At 41.4% G+C, this 22,318-nt stretch overlaps 2 protein-coding genes across 2 annotated transcripts; one reads left to right on the forward strand and one right to left on the reverse strand.

The window, feature by feature from the left end:
- The first annotated feature begins 3,879 nt into the window (after positions 1–3,879).
- On the forward strand, positions 3,880–11,313 carry LOC139717678 (uncharacterized). Its single transcript, XM_071629180.1, has 5 exons — positions 3,880–4,093; positions 5,283–5,491; positions 6,731–7,013; positions 8,988–9,159; positions 10,998–11,313. Exons 1-5 carry the CDS (start codon positions 3,880–3,882, stop codon positions 11,311–11,313), a joined length of 1,194 nt encoding a protein of 397 aa, XP_071485281.1.
- Positions 11,314–15,515: 4,202 nt separating this feature from the next.
- LOC139717679 (uncharacterized) lies at positions 15,516–18,578 on the reverse strand. Its single transcript, XM_071629181.1, has one exon. It carries the CDS (start codon positions 18,576–18,578, stop codon positions 15,516–15,518), a length of 3,063 nt encoding a protein of 1,020 aa, XP_071485282.1.
- Between the last annotated feature and the right edge of the window lie 3,740 nt (positions 18,579–22,318).

The raw sequence follows: 22,318 nt of genomic DNA on the forward strand, positions 1-22,318 counted from the left end.
CGGAATTCCTGGATCCGCCACTGTGTGTAGTTCGTCTTTCCCATCGGTTTGAAGGCCAATACACCAAACCAAACAAAAAGTTGTATAAAAAGATCAAGACGTAATCTTACAAGCATCTTCGTTTGTTAAAGCCATTTCTAAAATTTCAACAACAATAAATTTGATGAAAAATGATACACATTCCATCAACTTGATACCGGCATAATGTTAGGGTAGCAATTGTTCCCCCTACACTATGGAAGCGGTTTGTCAAGTGCTCTTTCATTACAAGGTGGATTTTTTTTTTCGCAGAATTCCATCCCTTTATATTTTTCTTTCTTGAAGTTGTCCCCACATGACGTCATAACCTCCAGTAATCTCCTCATCCAGCGGTTCCATATCACGACAATTCATAACTTTTGCATCGATTTTCCAATTTTCCTCAAACTTTCAAACTTTGTTGTTGTTGTTGTTGTTGTTGTCTATTGTTTTTATTTTGTTTCGTATTTTTGCTTGTTAGCTGACTAGACCCGGGAGTATCAACTTAATTTTTTTTCTAATTCTGACCCCCCCCCCCCCCCCAAAAAAAAAAAAAAAAAAAAAAAAAATTATACACATGTAGTTACGGGCCTGTTCAACGGCTTTAACACTGTAAAGCACTGTTTAGAAAAAAAAAAAAAAAAAAAAAAAAAAAGGTCAGTGATGTTTCGAATTTCAAAACGCTTTTAGTTTTAGTTTTAGTTTTAGTTTTATATAAGAGCGCAAATTTAGTTCTGGGTACGTGTGAGCCCGTATCTGTGGAAAGTGGCATTTACCCGTCGATCTTTGGTAAACAGCATGCGCAGATGAGCGCAGCCAAGGCCAATAATAGTGCTGAGTAGAAACCAAACCATTTACCAAGTAGAAACGGTGCACTGGCGCGCGTTTCACGTCTGCTATCTAGTAGACAGAAAGATCCGTCTGTCCGGAGGATGTGAGGTAATCATGTGAGGTAATCAGAACCTCTGAATCGGTAGATGTAGGAGTCTTTTATTTTTTTGACGTTATCGCTCTCTTTAATGTTATCCTCTGTAAGAGAGGGGATCCGTGAAGCCAGACGCAGTCTCCGCGGAAGCCCCGCCGCGCCCGACACTCGTGCTTACTTCAGTGACTTGGGAAGGTTGAGTCGGCCACCGGCCAGTAAGTACAACTGTATGGAGTGTGTTGCTCCAGGTTATTATGATGTTAGAACCACAGTTTTATGTCAACTGAGAATGTAGCTTCTCCGTGCAGCAATAACCTATCTAATTGGCCAAATCTTGCTGTTGTTGTTGTTTTTAGTAGCTGCTTTTTAGTTGCGATGATCATGAGCCTTTTTTGAGAATATTATAGCCCCACCCGTTGAAATGCATGTTGGCGTAACCCCGGGGCGCTCCTTCATTCATGCTGTAATTTAACCGTTAGTGACTGACAGGCGCTAGGCGTGATTCATGCGCTTTTGCGTGCTGTGACGTGGGTGTGAGCTGTGCTTGTGTGAATGTACTTCGGGTCGGGCTAGTGTGAATGTGCAGTTGTGTATGAAATATCTAGTAAAAGCTAGTAGGCCTAAAGGTGCAAGTTAAAACTCCATTAACAGTCTAACAACGGATAACGTTACACTGCATAGATCTTATTCTAGCTTGCCATCATCATGATCATGGCATTGCCATTGCAATGCCCGATTGGCTTCAGTTGTAGGCTTCCATTTTGATGCGTGATCATTATGGGCTGATACCGGATATAGTGATAGTGATATAATGTCACGTCAGGAGGCATTGAGTGAGTTCCAAGTCTGCACAGTGCGTGGGTAGAAGGATGACTGCTTCGTCATGGGTTCGAATCCCGCTCAAGTATGTACGCCCATGATTTTTTTTTATCATGGCTACTACTAAACACTGATTAATTCAGTGCTTATTTACGTTGATGCAGGGCACTTTGTCAATCAGTTGCTATACAGTCCTATTTATTTTTTATTTTATCAAGATCTGCGTTATTATACAAGATAAAAGAAGAATCATTAATTTGCTGTGTTTTGTAGATTGTAAATGTCATATCATTGTACGTGTTATTTGCCCTGCCATTGCATTTCTCTTAGTCTGATCATGATGGGTGATGAGGGTTATAATATGTTGTTAGAGGCAGTACCGGCACCGCATAACCCCATTGCAGGGCACTGTAACATGTACGTGTTGTTAGAGGCAGTACCATTACTAACCCTGTTGCAGGGCACTGTAGCACGTACGTGTTGGGGGTCGCTGTTGGAACCCCCAACTATAAATGTTGAAAGTAATGTTGAAATTACTGAAACTAATGTTGGATGGACTATCTTTTGTAGAATTTTCAGGATTCCTTAATGCAGACTTTTGAAATTAAGCAAATGTCTTAAAATGAAACCATGCATGTTTGTGTATTTATTGTGTACCGGTATATACTTTGATATATTTGATTACAGTCTGCATTTGTTGGTTGACTCTCTCTTTCATTTTGTTGCCTCCTCTTGGTACACCTTATTAGGGCTTGCTGTTTGCTCAGCCCCTCCCCCCCCCCCCCTCGCTGTTGCTATTTCACTCATTTCCTTTCTGTATCCCTCTGTTGTTCCTTATTGTTTGATGTCGCCTCCCTATTTATCCCATGGACCTACTACACAATGGACAGTCATCGCTCGTTAATTAATTCATGCACCTGGTTCTGTCAAAAGCGTCACAAAAGCATTTTAAGCATGTTTTCCTGCTTTGATCTTATCATCACCGCCGACAACCAGCCTGGATAAAAACAAGACGACGCTTTGAGAAATCTAAAAACTACATGCGCAGAAGATAGTAATTATCTTAAATCAAGAAAAATGCATACATGTGCAGTTGTAGTGTACATTGAGAAATTATCGCCCAGGTAATTTCATTTGCGAAATGCGCGTACTTTACGAGAGAAAGCAATTATTTTGACAGGTTAGTTGTGATTTGTAATCTAATTTTCCCCATTTTTCGCTCATTGTTCCAGAGTAAACATGGGCAGTAACCGCAGATGGCAAGTATGTCCTATCATTAAGCCATGTTACATGCTTGTCCACAAGTGTCCACTTCAGTAATTTCCCACTTTGTGACAGGAAAACTGTCATGTTTTCGGGTTTGCTGCTCCCTGTCATCGGTGTTTATTCAAAGGCAGTTGAGTGTGAAAAGACACATCAGCAAAATAAGACCGCAATGAGGGAAATAGTTCTTTTGTCAGTGACGATGCATGATTGCATAATCGTCATTATCCAAGCACCTGAATGTACTCATAAAGGTGCGCGTAATCAGGTGGCGGCGGTGATGATGAGATCAAAGAAAGACCTTCGTTTCTAGTCCATGTGTAGTAGGTCCATGTTTATCCTTTTCCTTCAATGGTTACCCCCATGGTCGTCAGGATCATCACTGACCCTCCTCTGCCTTTTGTCTGTCCACCCTCCTGCTCTAACCTCCCTCCTTACCTGTTGGGCTTCTTGCCCATGACCTCCTACCCTCTCCTTTTCGTTTTCTTTGTTCTGTGTCCCTAGCCTGTCCCTTACTGTTCTTGTTGTGTGAAGTCCTGTTATATGTGATTGCTTTCCCTGCCTGTTTGTCATTTTGCCTCTGACGAAGTTTCTGCTAGGATCGAAAGCTCAGGCCCCTTTTGACTCTTATTTTAGTGCCGTAATTCACAGAAATATGTGGTTGCTATTCCAGTATGGAGACATACATCTATCATTGTCAATGCAACAACAACTTACAAGTCTATACAGTGTGATGATAAAACATATTCATTTGCATACTCTTCAGTGGTAGTTTTTAATGCTATTATTATTCCCTATATGTAGTTCCTAACGTCTTTTTTGATTGGTTCGTTGATAGATTGCCCTTTTGAAAGATGGAAAGAAAAGATGAGGATGATACTTCTTACTGGACAGATGGAGAGGAAGAAGATGACACAAAATCTCACGATCTGGCAGAAAAAGTGGATGCTCGCGACGACCTCTACATGTCCAGTGACTTGTCCTCGGATGACAACAATGATGATGACACCGAAGACCCTTTACCACCGAAATCACCAGACCTCGCATCCAAAGATTTGAAAGGTGGGAGTGAGTTCATGTTTTACTTGGTTGAATGAAGCTTCTCAATTTTTTTTTTTTTTTTTTTTTTTTTTTTTTAGTAACCCTGGCATACACTGGATATTGTATAGCAATCAAGTTGTATGTAATCAAGTTGTGATTTGATGTGCACCCTTATTGCCCATTTTCAATTTTGACTTGTTATGTATTTTTGATGTAGAAAGGTTCCACTCAATAAGAAATGATACACAGCATTAAAATGTTAGCTTTTTTTAACAGCAGCTATTTTATTAACTTTCTGATTCAACAGGTTATCAATGGCAACTACATCTGTAATAAAAATCTATTGAACATTTTAGCACCATGCTCTATTTTTCCAATCATGATAGTGGGATGTAATTGTCTTACTCTAACAGTATAATCTGAGTAACTTTCATTTATTTATTTATCTATTTATTTTGAAGGGGGAAATGAAGTTTTGTATTTGAAGTCTATGTCTGCCCTTTTCCTTCACTCACATAGATGTACACATGCTGGTAGTAATGGGGGATTAATGAAAGTTCCCGTAGCAAATTACATGTAACTTTATTGTGGCAATTCAAATCCATTTAAATGTTAACAGCACTTCACGTACAGTACTCTCACAACCCTGGTTATGTTGAGAGAGGTGCTTTTTTAGTGAACCTGATTTTGTTTTGCAATTTTCTTTCAGCAAGTTTTTGATTGTTTCACATGACAGCTAGTCCACAAAGTCAGGTTGTATCCTTCAAACTTTGTGTATTCCACAAGCACAATCATGGGGCATCAATACTACTGGGTTTTGTTTTTGTTTTGTTTTTGTATTCAAGTCTCTTTCCTCTCAGTGAAGCAAGGTGTGTTCCAGATGATGAAACGTTATGGAAGAAGACGCTTCTAGTTAACTGAGAAAGTACCAATGTACTTCAGAATGGCCAATGCCATGCAGCTGTATACCGGTTGATATATCTTATTGAGATTGTTAATGAGGAATTTGGACAGTTCCACGGAGCAAGCAAATCTGCAAAAGCGGTCAATTGCTGTGGGACAAGGAGTCTGCGTATCCCGAACATGTTTATATATCAGTGTACTACGTATCTTTTGTCATGTTTACATCCTCACAATGTGTCTACTTCGAAATGTTTAAGGGGGGATATTCTATTCATTTTACTTGCCTTCCCTGTTCCTCCCCCCGCCCCCACAGAGGAAGAAGGCAATGATGTTGACAACGATGACGATGATGATGATGATGACAGTGCTCCACCGACAAAGCGCATGAAAATGGAAGACATCGATACGCTGTCTTCCCCGTCTTCATCCCCTCCCCTCTCGCCAACCGGAAGTTTTTCTCCCGGTACGGCTTCCCAGGAGCACACCGCCAGTCCCTCTTCTCCAAGATCTACAGATGTCAAGGTAGTCTCCAACTCAAGGGTTGAAGCCCAATACCCACTGTGTGACCTGAGCCTGCGAGCTAATGTGAGCTGTATGGGGCGCCAAGTGTCGTACCACCTATTCGTTACAGAATTAGTCATTTTGTAACGAAATTATCATTTCGTTTTCCCTGCCTGTTTGTCATTTTGCCTCTGACGAAGATTCTGGTAGGATCGAAAGCTCAGGCCCCTGTTGACTCCATTTTACTCCATTGGCTCGCCACTATTGGATAAGCAGTTTTCAGCAACTTTTTTTGCTTAGATGAACATTTTATTGACGAAATGGTCATTTCGTTTACGAAATGACTGATTTCGAAACTAAATAGGCCATGCAACACTTGGCGCCCCATAAAGCTCACATTACAACGTAGCTTGTCACCAGCTCGCAGGCTTAGGTTGCACAGTGGGCATTGGGCTGTAGTCTGAGTTATACACACTCATTGACACTGAAGTTATCATCATTTTCAGTGCATCAGAGCCTGTTTAACCTCTTGCAAGGACTAGTAGAATTGTATTTTTTATTTTTTTTATTTTTTTATTTTTTTTTCAGGGAGAACTGTCACTTGCTTGTTCACTTCCAAAATTACAGCCAATATCAAATGAATCAAACTATGAATCTTTGCACTTGTAAATTTTGACAAATGCACAAGTTTCTATTAAAATCTAGCACACCTATTTCCTTCTGGTTAGAAGGAAAAAAATGATTTTTGCATTTTGCGCACACTCCTACTTTCACAATCTGGTAATTCTCTTTGTGTATAAATGGTTACTTTTGTTTCTCCATACTGTGTAAAGTGTTATGACAAAGCCTCTTTTGGGAACAACAGTATAAAGACATGATGATTGTTCCATGGATCGTGTGATTGCAGTCTTATTACAGGCGACATCATGATGTATGTGTTATTCTTATGTACTCATCTAACTGGAGTTTTGAATAAGATTGACCTATGTTGTATTAAAGTCAAGCAAGGGTATCTGTGATAATCTGGATGGGTGAAAAGCTGCAGTAACATTGAAAGATGGGAAGGGGGATGATGCCCTCAGTACAGAGGAAGAACTGTTTGTAATCTAATATCTTCCTTTTCTTTAAGTGATGTACATGACCTCCTTGACAAATAGTTCCACAGTAGTGCTAGAACGTTTGATGTAAAAGACTGGTACTAGATTCTTAATTTCTTGATAACTGCCTGTTGCTTCTCCTCTGGCGAAACTTTCACGTCAGGACGAAACTTCGGACGTGAAGCTGGATGCTACGAGTCAAGAGGGGGAATCCAGTGATGGACAGAACGTGGAAGAGTCCGGTGCAGAGAAAAAGCCGGAGGAGGAAGAAGAAGAGGGCAAAGAGGAGAAGGAGCACGGTGACGTGCAGCTGCCCCTCTTCAGCGGCATCGGCGGGAGCCTGGAGGACTCCATCGGGAGGTCCACGCTGCACGGTAGCCTGGAGGAGGATGAGGGGTTGTCAAGGTTACGGGCTGGAAGTGAAGCTTCTCTGGAAGGCGGTGGAGGCAAGTGTTCTAGGAACACATGACACTGATTTGTGTGCATGAAAGATAGAGTCAAGTAGGTCCATTAAGGGAGACAGATATTGTGGCCTTTCTTGAGGGATACTGTAAATCGAGGAATGTTCATGTGCATTTTAATTTCACAAATTTCATGAGAGCCAAGATTTTGCAAAATGAAAATGCACACAAAGTTATTGTCTACATTATTTGCATTGAATGCCAGAGGCAATTCACAAAGATTTAATGCCACGAAAAAGGCCATCATCTCCAATTAGCAAAAATTTCTTGCCACAAAAATATCCTGCTTTACAGTAGTCTTTACCCTAACCAGGCTGGGCTTTTTAGGGTGTCCTGTGGCTGAGGGGGGTTGATTCAAACTTAATTTCTTATGTATTTTATTGTTATTATGAATTTCTTATGTATTTCTATGTTTTTCAACCTTTTGTTTTATCTTTTTTTTTTCAAAATTTATGACAGAACCTTTTTCAAGCATAATTATGCTAAAATTAATTGATTTCAGCCTATGAGAGGGAAAATAATCATGTCTTTATGAATAAGGTGAGAAAACTCCATTTGCATAGACTTTACACACAAAAATCACGTTTTTGAGCCAGTTTCGGTCTGACAGGCATGTATAAAAGGTCCTGCAACATCGTAATGGTATGTACAATTTTTGCGAAAATGGTGTCAAAAGATGCGTGAGACTTAAAAATGAAAAGTCAGCGAACGGCGCAGTAAAATAATTTCGCGCAGCGGAATAGTCGTGAAAAATGTTGAGGGGGGTTGATTCACCCCCTCCCCGGCCTTTTTCGGGTTAACATGACAGTCAGAGTACATGTGGACAGAGAAACACTTGTTGTGTACCATGGTGCCAACTCCCTATGTGCCATATAATTCTGAGATAGCAATGAACAAGTGCTTTTGGAAAACATTCTGTGTTTTCAAAGCCATGTGCCTTTTCGTTACGTTTATGCTAGAAATGTAGCACAGCAAGATAGCAAGCTTTGCTGTGATGTAAATTTCCTGTCACATCTATGGCTAGTTTTCTTGGAAAAAACAAAAAAATGGCTAGTATTCAAAACAAATCAGTTCATGCATGGTGTTGGTTGTGAGCTTGAGCAAAATATGGGAAGTTGACAAGCTGTTGACTATATATAAGTCAGGCATGTGAATATGGCACACAAAGAGATAATCAGCAAGTGGTCTCTACACGTATAACCAGACAGTTATGAAAGTAGCCCTGACCGATATTTATGCGTTGGACTGCTGAATGTGTTCACAAGTTCTGCGAAGACACTCCCCAGTGGTATAGTGAGGAGATAGTGATATAGTGAGGATATTTTCCGAAGTTACAACTGTTGTATTATGAGTGCACTACATTTGTCACAGGTGTTTGCATATCATATGTGTCATATGTGTTCTATTATTGAGTGATATGGTCAGAGCAGCAGTCATTAGCATGACGCTTGTTTGTAATTACTGTAAAACATGATATATTCGCGGCATGAAATTTTTGCGAATTGGAGCCGACAGCCTTTTTCGTGGCATGAAATTTTCGCGGATTGCTACTGGCATTCAATGCATGTAGTGTAGACAAAAGCTTTCGCGTGCATTTTAATTTTGCGAATTTCGGCGCTCGCGAAATTCGCGAAATTAAAGTGCACGCGAAAATTCCTCGTTTTACAGTAATATGAATTACAGTTATTACAAATTTATCGTTAAACAACTGTATATCTGTTCATCTTTGAATCTGTCCACTATTACAACAACATGTCATGTCTATCAATTAGGTATACAGTGTATAGGAATTGCTTTGCCCGTTGAGGACGAGCAGATTTTCATATGAAACACACATTTCCTGTAGACACCTGCCTGAATGTACTGGTGACTAGTCTTCAGTGGGTTCCGGTTAACTATGTATTCTGAGATCCTTCTTGTAGAGTTCAGTGTTTCATCATTTGTTGCATTGTAATACAGATGGTAGCGGGCCTTCGGGCGAGGGGAAAGGTCAGGGGTCGAGGAAGACTGGCGACGAGGCTGACCAGGCGTCGGGTTCCGCATCAACATCGAGGGCGCAGCCCGACAACTCCCACATCGAAGCGCTGAGGAGGAAACGGCAGCTGGATGCAGAGGAGAGACAGAAGATGCAGTGAGTATAAATTGATATGATTTATTCTCCCTTCTGTTCTGTGTTGATTCACTGATTGTTTATTGCAAAATTCTGGACAAGCGCTGAAAAATACATACATTTCCTGCATACCTTGACAGATTAACATTCACTTCTTTTTTTCTCTCTCTCTCTCTTTCTCATGCATGCATTTGCTTGTTTGTACTGATTACGTTCACATTTGCTACCTACTCTTACAAGATCTTAACTCCATTTACATGGACTCTATGCATATTGGGTTTTTTTTTTCAGTTTCTGTTTTTATGCCTCCGCCACGAAGTGTCGCCGGAGGCATTATGTTTTCGGGTTGTCCGTCCGTCCGTCCATCCATCCGTCCGTCCGTCCTTCCGTCCGTAATCAATTTTATGGACAGCATATCTAAAAAAAACGTTAGAGGTATCCTAATGAAACTTGGCATGTATGTGTATGAGTGGGCGAAGTTGTGCCTATCAACTTTTAGGTGCACCTGCTCAAGGTCAAAGGTCAAAAGGTCAAGGTCAAATGCACAAAATTTTACTATTTCCCCTATATCTCTGCAATACCTGGAGGTATTTTCTTGAAACTTGGTGTATACATGAACTGTCAAATAAAGATTCCCCAGAGAGAGTTTTGGGTCATGAGGTCAAAGGTCAAGGGTCAAAGGTCAAGTGAAAATCTTAACATTTCACTTTTTTTTCCATATCTCACAAATATTTCAAGATATCTTTGTGGAACTTAGTATATATGCATGTACTGACTGGCAGTTATCATGTAGGGAATTGAGGGGTCACAGGTCAAAGGTAAGGGGCAAAGGTAGAGGTCAACTCATCAAAATGTCATTATTTCCCTCTTATTTGTGCAATGCCTGCAAGATTTTTTCTTTAAACTTGGTGTATGCATCTATTACCCAATACAGATTCTCTTGGAAGTTTCTTGTCATAAGGTCAAAGGCCAAAAGGTCAAAGGTCAAGTAAAAGTGCTAATTTTCACTTCTTCTTTAAACTTATGAAAGGGTCAAAAGTTTGGTACAACCCCCCCAAATACCTGCACTCCTATTAGACAGTATAGCCATTCATCCAAATAAACCTAGTTCAAGGAAAGTTTCAATCAATGCATTTGTGACAAACCTGTCATTTTGATATTTTGCCAGTTATATGAAACTGTCGTCACACATTGTCAAGACATTGTGCTATAGACCTATTCGGAGAACCATGCATTATGGCGGAGGCATACCAGTTGCCATAGCGACATTTCTAGTTTGTCATTTATTTTTTCTATATCACCTTCATTTTTCATGCCTTTTTTTTTTGATTGATTTCTGTTAGATTCACAAAATCTACCCACTGTAATATTAGCTTGACTTATCAACTCTGCATTTTATGGGTTATTTTTTCTTAATTTTGTATTAATGCCATCTTCATTTAGATTGAGAAAAGTTTGAGACATTGAAACTTTCCACCAATAACTTTTAATTCAATGCCTTTGATATTGACTTTTAATTCAGTACTTTTGGTGACATTTAAGTGCAGTTATTTTCAGAACTGAAAAGAGTGTCACATCTTGCTCATGATTTGTGATTTTGTTGGGTTCTTTGCTGAGGTCATTCATGGTCATACATGATATCTTAAAATTTGTTTCTTTGGGTGGTGGCAAATTGTGCAAGATGGTCAAAATGTACATTGTAATATTAGAATGACTTCACCCTTGCTTCCTTAATAAATTTTGGTTTTGCATGTTTCATGTGGTAGAAAATGAAAACTGGGGAGATTCTACACTGAATTGATCTTTCATTAAAACCCATCATGGTTAACATTTCTTCCTGTCTCTGTTTGCATTGATAGAATCCTTGTGTCGGCATTCTCCGAGGAGCAGCTGAACCGCTACGAGATGTTCCGGCGCTCCTCGTTCCCCAAGGCCGCCATCAAGCGCTTCATGCAGTCCATCATCAGCAGCACGGTGTCGCAGAACGTCGTCATCGCGATGTCAGGCATCGCCAAGGTGTACGTCGGGGAGATCGTGGAGCACGCCCTGGACGTGATGGAGCAGTGGGGCGACACCCCGCCCCTCCAACCAAAGCACATCCGGGAGGCGGTGCGGAGGATGACCAACGAGGGGAAAGTACCCTCTTCCCGGAGGACTAGAACCCTGTTCTCATGATGATGACCTCACTGACTCCAGCGATCGAGGAGGAGTCCGTGGATGTTGTATTTACACTTCACACTGATCTGAAATAGCAGGTTTATTGCAGACCTGGTGTGCATGCAGAAAACGGTGCTTTTCAAAGAAAAATTACCACTTCCTCTCGTCATGGATTCCTTTAGAGGAGGGCATCATGACTGCTGGAAATGGTTGAATGTTCCACATGCATACAACAACCCTTCATAAAAGACCAAGGGTTGTCGCTTTTGAAGGGAGTGATGCAAATTTCCTTCTTAGGCAGGAACATTTCTAAGGAGTAGGTGTAGATCACCCAGCTCACATCACCAGACTGGATGGGCAACTCAGCTACATCCCACATGTCATTAAATCTATGTACAGAAGAAGAGAAAGGGAGTGCAGCCCTGTAGATAGGAGTGGCGTTTGTACAAATGACCTCATTCTGAAAGACATTCCTTTCAATGCGACAGAATTGCACAGGAGTAAGAATCGTATCATAGTGCTGTGCCCTGCTAGGGTGCTAGATTTGATAACCCACCTTTACTACTTCAGAGGCCATAGGAGTTAATTTTGTTGTTTTTGTTGTTGAATATCTGTGCAGATTTTTTCATACAATGTTATAGATATTGAATGCCTAGAACACTCCTTCTGCCGAGGAATTAACGGTATGTGCTAGATGACTGTAGGTACGTAAAATGCATTCATTGATTTCCATTTAAAAATTGTGTTTCATGATTGTGATAGTGCTCTGCTCTATTACCTACCTGTCGTGTGTTCAAATAGTATTACAAGCTGTATCACTCATGCATCAGTCTTTAGTTGATCTCGTAAAAGCCTAAATACTCTTCCCTGTAGGACTGAGTTCTTTGTCAACCTAAGGGGTGCATATATTGTAATTTTTTCTTTATACATCCCTTCTCGTCATCTGCAAGTATAGAGAAAAAAACACACCAATGTTTGTGAATTGCTTCAGGGACATTGCGGAGAACATTTGGTGCCATGATTTGAAGCATTTGATTTTGAATCTCAGGCGACACATATTAGCTTCTCCTTCCCTCAAGCCACTCATTCATCTTTGGGTTACATCATGCTCTTAGCCTGAAACGTTGATTGAAATTTGAATTTTCTTCTTTGTTTCGGAATCTCCTCACATGGCTAAACCCTGCTAAATAGTGTCTCCCTTCATCTTGTATTTTGTAGTACCTTGGCAATTAATGCACAGCCTACATATCATATCATTGGCAGGCAGCATTCCTAGGGGGATAGGGTCTCAATATGCTCAAATGAGCACCATACTCCCCTTCGGGCCTCCCAAATTAAGGAATATCCATAAATAGAAGCAGAAGTGATAGTCTAGCTTTTTCTATGTATAGTGTATTGGCAGGTATTTTTACGGGTGTGATGTGGAATATGCAAATGGACACCCTGCCCCCAGCTCTCAAAGTTGCCTTCACTTATGCCTCGACTTATTTTCCTGACATTATAATCCATATAACCAATTCTGTATAGAATAAAAAAGAGAAAAATTGATGACAACAATAATGAATGAATAAATTTTTAAAAATGAATAAATAAATAAATAAATAAATAAATAAATAAATAAGTAAATAAATTGATTAATAAATACTGTAAATAGATAATACATCCCCTTCCTGATGGAAAAAAAAAAAATTGCTGGTCATTAATTAACTGACATCTTGCCCCTTTTAGGCTTGCAAGATTTTCCTTGAGCTTTTCCACCAACCAGAAAAACTAATACATTGTATCTCAAAGAAATGTGTCGTCATGCTTGACACTCACATTAAAATCTCCAGTTGAAATAATTATCCTCTGTGTCAGCTCTATGATCTGTATTTATCTACGACTGACGATAAGTCTGGTTCTGCTATGAGATACACTGTAATTAATACACTTCAACACTTCGTGAGTTTACTGAACAAAAAATGCAGCTCTTATGCTATTTATTTTTCCAACAAGACTTCAAAAAAATATATATATATTTTTACAATACTTTCCCACAAAAAAAAACCTATTACAATTGTGTTCGTATTTACACCACAGAAATTATAGAAACGTTCAGGAGCAATCCAATGAGATAATATAATATGCTAATAAATCCTTTCCTCATGTAAACACATCCTAGACTAATCTTATAAACACATCCTAGACCCGGGTTGAATAAAATACCTGTGGCTCAATACTTTACTGTGCGCACGTGTGGTTTCAATGTATACTGTCCGACGGGAATGGGGGGGGGGGGGTGGTGTGAACTAGTCTGTGCGGTAATGCAGAAGTTGCCCGGATAATCGCGATGTCGAGGATGTCGTCCGGCTGGCGGGAGTTGTCGTCGTGTCGACCGAGATGCCACCGCTTGCACCGGAGGACTACCAAGGTACGGGAATTCTGTCAGGGTAGCGGGAATTGCCCTCACGCTAACCGAGATGCCGTTGAGCTAATGGTGATGCCGTCAATATGATGCCGTTGAGTTACCTGACGGTGATTCCGCCGAGCGTATTTGCTATGCCGTCGAGATAACGATGGTTCCGTCGAGCCCAGCTCGTCGGTGTCGATCTATATGGGGATATTATAACCACCTCTCATAACATTATATATTCACAGGGTAATCTCAAACATGAACCACAGTTCAATATTTCCTTATACTTAACCAATAATACTCCTGTATACTTCCACCATGACAAACAGACCTATATATACATACTACAGAAATAAACCATCGCCATGTATATACTCATAACTCACTTAACATATAAACATGACAAATCATCTCATATAAACTATCTCAATCAAAAACCAGCTAAACTGTATTCTCTTAACATATATCCCTTTCTCATTATAACTAACCTTTAAATCCTTCAGCAACCAAAATTACATTTTAACTTATCACTTAACAAACTTCTAACTTCATTCACTTTAATTATGAACAACAAAACCTGGATTGTATTTTCCTGATACAACCATAGAAAACCAAAATATACTGTATCCACAAATATCGCTGTAAATTTAAACATTCCACCTATAACATTCACCTGCTGACTTGGCCTGCCTTCTTGCCAAACTAAAACAAATCCTATTTCATCATTATACAACCTTATTATCCAATCTGACATACAACATAATCTTTACTTTAACATCATTAATCCACATATTATAGTGAACCAGCGAACATAACATAAATCTCTATATACAAATATATATATATATATATAACAAGAATGACGAACTCAGAATATTGCAAAAACAACTTAATACAGCTACAAAACTACTTACGTCTGATTTGGTGTTCAGACCCTGAAGTAATGGTGAGTAGGAGACTTCAGCTGTTGTCAGTGCAGCATGTCTTGCGCGTGCCCTGCCCTAATGCGTGGGGCTGCTGTGCCATGACTCTCCTGCCTGAAATGCAGCGCTGCGTTGTAGGCCGATCAGCTACCTCTCTACTCCTATCACCAGTGAGTTAGAAGAGCATGTCTTGCTCTGACAGATGTTGAGGTCCAACTGATTTTCCCTCCAAATTTACTTTCCTTGTCGCCTCTAATATAACTCCACCCTCTACTGTGCTTAAACTGGTTCCAACTAGCTTTCCCCTTTTTATTACATGTCCCTTTTCTTTCCAACTAATTCCTCCTTTTGGCTTTAAACCTATCTATCCCAACTATCTCCCCCTAACTAAATACCTATTCTCTCCTACCAACTCTCCCTTTCTACATTAGCCATTCTACCCTGACTCCACTGAGCCTCCCTCTTTCTTCCACACTGTCCTTTCTCCCTAACCACTTCTCTCCACCTGGCTTGCCCGATTCTAACTTTCTATGCTGTTTACGCCTGCTGTCCCCATTTCCCACCTGATGGCTTGCCTGAACAAAGGAATCTCACACATTCCACACTCGCACTCTCAGTCACATCGTGACATATCACCCCCTACTTCAAGAAATTAGTCATCTAATTTTCTAATAACTTGTCGGTGATATGACACTTCTGAACATTTCTCAACAAACACACATCTAGACAGCATATCCTACAGCTACTAAATCATCACTCATGAGCTATTACTCAGTGAGAATGACAACAGTGTGACACTTGCACACCAAATTGTTGATACCTGAAATATATGCAACATCCTACCTATCTGCAGAATAATTCATGACTCGGGTAGTCGACTCAGATAGTCTGCGCCGACATTTTCACTACCTTTGACTGCAGTGATAAAGAAACTGAAGTTGATCGTCATCCAGCTCTGGTCCTATCTGTACGTCTCGAACCGTTTCTGATGAGGTGAGAGGTGGGAGGTGTACCAGCTCGCCGTTTGGTACTGAGCTGACTCTGTCCTCCTCCTCATCTTCACTCTCATCCATGCTGTCATCAACTACTGGCGTGCAGGCAATGTCTAGGACTCCTGCACGTTCCTGCCGTCTGAAGAACTGCTTCAGGAGGTTTGCATGGAAGGTTTTTACCTTGCCCCCTACATCAATCTTGTAGTCCATCTGACCTACCTTTCCAACCACTTTGAAAGGCCCTTTCCACTGCATGAGCAATTTGTTGCCATCAGTGGGAAGGAGGAGCAGTACTTCGTCGTCAATTTCAAACTTCCTGGCCTTGGCTTTCTTGTTGTACTGTCTCCGATACTTCTCTGCTGCTCTCGATAGGTTCTGCTGAGCTAGGTTGCAAGTTGCCTCTAGTCGGTCTTTTAGGTCCAGCACATATTGGTAGGTCGTCTTCGTTTCTGGCTCCTCAACATCACTTGTCCATAGCTCCTTGAGAATGGTTAGTGGACCTCTAACCACCCGTCCATAGAGGAGCTCGAAGGGAGAGAATCCCGTACTCTCTTGCACTGCCTCTCTATACGCAAACAGAAGGGGATTGAGGTACCTGTCCCAATCTTTCGGTCTCTCCTCACACATCTTGCGGAGCATTGACTTGAGTGTGCCATTAAAACGTTCAACTAACCCGTTACAGGCAGGGTGGTAGGGTGTCGTCGTAAACTGGCGAATAGACAGGAGTCGCGAGATCTCCTTCATCATCTCCGAGGTAAATTGGCTACCCCTGTCAGTCAGCACTTCTCTTGGTATCCCCACTCTTGAGTAGATACCCATCAGTGCTTCTGCAATGGTTTGAGTGTCAATCCGCCGCAATGGTATGGCCTCTGGGTATCTAGTTGCGTAGTCGACAACTGTCAGAATGAAACGATGTCCATGACTAGTTGCTGGCTCGATTGGTCCTACCAGATCCATAGCCACACGCCGAAATGGTTCATCAATCAGTGGTGTAGATCCGAGTGGTACTTTTGTGACCTTCCCTTTTGGTGTTGTCCGCTGACATACCTCACACGACCTACAGTAGCGCACTACGTCTGCGTGCATCCCTGACCAGAAGAAATGAGTCTGAATCTTCTCACTTGTTTTCTTTGCCCCTAAGTGACCTCCTAGAATCGACTCATGAGCCAGTTTCAAAACTCTATCACGAAGCTTACCCGGCACAACTACTTGCAGCACAGTGTCAGACCCTGGCGTTGCCTCGACATACTCTCGATAGAGCACTCCCTTCTTATACAGTAGACGCGAAGAACTACCGTGGCGTCTCACCTTGACCTCTCCCGTCTCTGCTAATCTCTTCATGGGGGCTAATGAAGTATCGTCAGCCTGCGCCTTGATAAGGTCGTCCACACTAACCACATCCTCCACTGGTTTGGGTACGATAAGTGGTGGCTGAGTTCTCCTTGCTCGCTCCTTCTGTCCTCTTGTCTCCACTGCGTGTGCCTGAAGCTCTGGAGGTGTCCACGATTGGTCGGGATTGGTTGGCTCCTTCACACCCGGTATGTTTCCGAGGATGACGTCATACACAGGCCTGGTCATGCATAGTGCCTCCACCTGTCCTCTGAAGTAGGGCGTATCAAGCTCTACGCGGGCTACTTGGAAGCTCTTGACAGTCCCGTCAATAAGAACACACGTCCTCTCCTCTGAGGTGAGTTGCTCATCTTTCACAAGGCCCTGTCTCACTACCACAGTCGAACATCCCGTGTCTCGCAGCACGTCCACTCGCTTGCCATTGACCCTGCCCTTGCAGACTGGCATCCTTCCTTCACTGGTACCACACGCGACCGCAGAGAGCACAGGTAGTGTACCTCCACAGGCCAATTTCACTTCGCTTCCGTCTTTGGTGAGATTTCGCTCAACAACCGGCGACCTATGTACCACAATACACATCGCACCTTGGTCATGGTGAGTTGACGAACTCCCCTTTCTAGTTGCCGGTGACTCCCCACCTGCCTCCTTAGGTGGGTCTCCCCTCGGTGAGTCTTCGAGGGATGCAGCCTTCTCTAGCCGCACTCGTCTTGCTCTGCAGTCCCTGGAGAAATGTCCGGCTTTCCCACAGTTGAAGCACACCTTCCCTGGTGCAGCATTTCCCTCGCTGGGTGCTTTGCCTTTCACAGGTGCATCTCCTTTTGGACTGCTACTATCCGACGGCTGGGCTCCATTTGGACGTTTCTCTTTCATGCGTCGGAGTCTCGGGTCTGCATGCGCCTCCCGGTACTGTTCCGCCAGACACAACAACTCTGGAAGCTTTTGCGGTCCCCGCTCTCGTAGAAACATCAGTAAATCTTTACTGCATGTCTCTAGAATCTGTTCCTGCAGAAAGAGATTCTTTAATCCAACAGCATCATCACTATATGGGCTAAGTTCAACCCATCGATCCAAATATTTCTCGATTCTATCGGCAAATTGACTGTACGTTTCCCCATGATGTATCTTTGCATTCCTAAATTTCAACCTGTACCCTTCTTCAGTGAGGTCGTATCCCTTGAGTAACGCCTTCTTGACAGCCTCATACTGCATAGATTCTGATGCCGTAAGTCGAGACACAATACTCAGAGCTTTACCTGTCAACAGGGCTGATATAGCTATCCCCCAATCTGACTGCTCCCATCCTACACTGGTAGCGTGTCTTTCGAACCTACACAGATACGCGTCTATGTCGTCCTTTCCATCTTGGAACACCGGAAGAGGAGGAACACTTGGCCTGTGTGTGACACGAGTCGCACTGCTAGACGTTCCTATCTCATTCCTAAGTTCCTCGAGTTGAATTTGTTTGGCTATCAAATCAGTTTCTGATTGCTTCAAAGCCGCCTCTGCAGCTCTAGCTGCCGCTCTCTCATCTCGCGCTTCTCGCACACACGTGTCTACATACTCCTTTAATTCCATCCCTCTAAGTCCAAACTCTTTACCCTGTTCTATAAACCTGTCCCTATCCATTATGTTAACCCCAGCAATAAACTCACCCAACGCAGCACAGCGGTATCAGGCAGGCACAGGAGTACTGGCAACGGTGCTTGTATCAAAACTGGAAATGGCACTGCAGCAGTCGAAGTCTCCGTGCACCCTGTAACTATTTCTTGGTGAGAACATGCAAAACTGGGTTAACATAAGACAATGGAACACATACCAAATCTATATAATTAACAGTTTCTCAATCTAACCTAACCTATCAATGAAAGAAAAAAAAAATGTCCCTTCGTGGTCGCCATTTATGTCAGCTCTATGATCTGTATTTATCTACGACTGACGATAAGTCTGGTTCTGCTATGAGATACACTGTAATTAATACACTTCAACACTTCGTGAGTTTACTGAACAAAAAATGCAGCTCTTATGCTATTTATTTTTCCAACAAGACTTCAAAAAAATATATATATATTTTTACAATACTTTCCCACAAAAAAAAAACCTATTACAATTGTGTTCGTATTTACACCACAGAAATTATAGAAACGTTCAGGAGCAATCCAATGAGATAATATAATATGCTAATAAATCCTTTCCTCATGTAAACACATCCTAGACTAATCTTATAAACACATCCTAGACCCGGGTTGAATAAAATACCTGTGGCTCAATACTTTACTGTGCGCACGTGTGGTTTCAATGTATACTGTCCGACGGGAATGGGGGGGGGGGGGGGGTGGTGTGAACTAGTCTGTGCGGTAATGCAGAAGTTGCCCGGATAATCGCGATGTCGAGGATGTCGTCCGGCTGGCGGGAGTTGTCGTCGTGTCGACCGAGATGCCACCGCTTGCACCGGAGGACTACCAAGGTACGGGAATTCTGTCAGGGTAGCGGGAATTGCCCTCACGCTAACCGAGATGCCGTTGAGCTAATGGTGATGCCGTCAATATGATGCCGTTGAGTTACCTGACGGTGATTCCGCCGAGCGTATTTGCTATGCCGTCGAGATAACGATGGTTCCGTCGAGCCCAGCTCGTCGGTGTCGATCTATATGGGGATATTATAACCACCTCTCATAACATTATATATTCACAGGGTAATCTCAAACATGAACCACAGTTCAATATTTCCTTATACTTAACCAATAATACTCCTGTATACTTCCACCATGACAAACAGACCTATATATACATACTACAGAAATAAACCATCGCCATGTATATACTCATAACTCACTTAACATATAAACATGACAAATCATCTCATATAAACTATCTCAATCAAAAACCAGCTAAACTGTATTCTCTTAACATATATCCCTTTCTCATTATAACTAACCTTTAAATCCTTCAGCAACCAAAATTACATTTTAACTTATCACTTAACAAACTTCTAACTTCATTCACTTTAATTATGAACAACAAAACCTGGATTGTATTTTCCTGATACAACCATAGAAAACCAAAATATACTGTATCCACAAATATCGCTGTAAATTTAAACATTCCACCTATAACATTCACCTGCTGACTTGGCCTGCCTTCTTGCCAAACTAAAACAAATCCTATTTCATCATTATACAACCTTATTATCCAATCTGACATACAACATAATCTTTACTTTAACATCATTAATCCACATATTATAGTGAACCAGCGAACATAACATAAATCTCTATATACAAATATATATATATATATATATATATATATATATATATATATATATATATATAACAAGAATGACGAACTCAGAATATTGCAAAAACAACTTAATACAGCTACAAAACTACTTACGTCTGATTTGGTGTTCAGACCCTGAAGTAATGGTGAGTAGGAGACTTCAGCTGTTGTCAGTGCAGCATGTCTTGCGCGTGCCCTGCCCTAATGCGTGGGGCTGCTGTGCCATGACTCTCCTGCCTGAAATGCAGCGCTGCGTTGTAGGCCGATCAGCTACCTCTCTACTCCTATCACCAGTGAGTTAGAAGAGCATGTCTTGCTCTGACAGATGTTGAGGTCCAACTGATTTTCCCTCCAAATTTACTTTCCTGGTCGCCTCTAATATAACTCCACCCTCTACTGTGCTTAAACTGGTTCCAACTAGCTTTCCCCTTTTTATTACATGTCCCTTTTCTTTCCAACTAATTCCTCCTTTTGGCTTTAAACCTATCTATCCCAACTATCTCCCCCTAACTAAATACCTATTCTCTCCTACCAACTCTCCCTTTCTACATTAGCCATTCTACCCTGACTCCACTGAGCCTCCCTCTTTCTTCCACACTGTCCTTTCTCCCTAACCACTTCTCTCCACCTGGCTTGCCCGATTCTAACTTTCTATGCTGTTTACGCCTGCTGTCCCCATTTCCCACCTGATGGCTTGCCTGAACAAAGGAATCTCACACATTCCACACTCGCACTCACATCGTGACACTCTGGTAGATAAAGATTGTATGCAATTTTCAGGCGTCTATACGGTCTCTCATCACTCGTTACTATCTCACACTGGGCGTCTGGATTTGACAAATGGGGGAAAGGAGTTTATCCATGCTGTCTGCATCGGCCTGAGTGATGTACAGGAACACCTAGCATGGAACCAATTTTATTCTGAGATCCATCGCATTCAATCATCAGTTTGCTATTGCCTGGTTAATGACAACTGCATTGTAACTCCTGCCCGCTGTTTTCCTGGTGCTGTAGTGGTGGCTGCAATATGGTGTCTACTGACACCATTGTGCAGACTTATACCATATGGTGTGCTGACCCTTTACCTAAATGGACTACTCAGTATTATGCCTTATTCAAGTCTTAAGAAATTACCTCATCAAAAGAAAATAAATGATGGGGTAAATTCTGTAGGATAGGGCTGCACAGAATTCTGTGGAGGCAAATTTTATCACCCACCAGATGCCGTAACTCAGTAACACCATTTCTTTTTAAGGAACTACTGTAGTACAGTATTGTATTTATTAAACCATGCAACTGTATCATGTCTATCATGAACAAATCATTCCACATCATTTTTTTTTCTTTTTCAGCATACTTTGGTGCATTGTCTATACACTTGTATGCGTTTCATTTTTAGCAGTTCTTGAAAAGCCTCAATATGCTGTGTTTATATTACTTTGTACTTATGTAAAGATGAAGCCAGTAAACTTTTGAAAGCATTAAAGTTTATATAAATGAATCACAAAATGTACTGACTCCAATGTTCTTATTCGTTCATTCATTCATTCATTCATTCCAGCAGAAATATATTAAATAATTTGTAGAAGTTTAATGCATAAATTTGTTATAGAATGATACAGAGATTTTGAGTGGATGAGCAAAGGATGAACAAACAAAAACAAATGTTATTTGTGTATAGGATAGCGCCAAGTTGGTCTTCAAATTGCTCTTTCTACGCATGGCCTTGAGAGACACAGTTGTTAAAGTGGTTCTCTACCTATAAACCTATAACGGCTCTCTGTGAATGAAGATTATACGAGACTTACGTTGTTATTTCAAGTGTGTATCTGCTATATGCACATTATGTGAGTGTTATGGAGGGTGCATATGTTTGATGATGTGTGTGGTGTAATATTTTGATGTTTGCATGGATGCCATATGATAGATTTAGCTAGACCTATATACCACAAGTGACAATACTTGCAAATGTTATTGATATGAACAGGGTAAGCGATTTCAACATCCACTCATTATTATATGCCACATAGAGGCCTACACATTGCTATTCTTTGTCAACAAAACAGTCAAAAGACGTGTACGCCAGTA

The sequence above is a fragment of the Diadema antillarum genome, unplaced genomic scaffold (genome assembly GCF_040938485.1).
Source record: "Diadema antillarum isolate AM-2024a unplaced genomic scaffold, OU_Dant_1.0 scf00000080, whole genome shotgun sequence".
NCBI lineage: Eukaryota > Metazoa > Echinodermata > Echinoidea > Diadematoida > Diadematidae > Diadema > Diadema antillarum.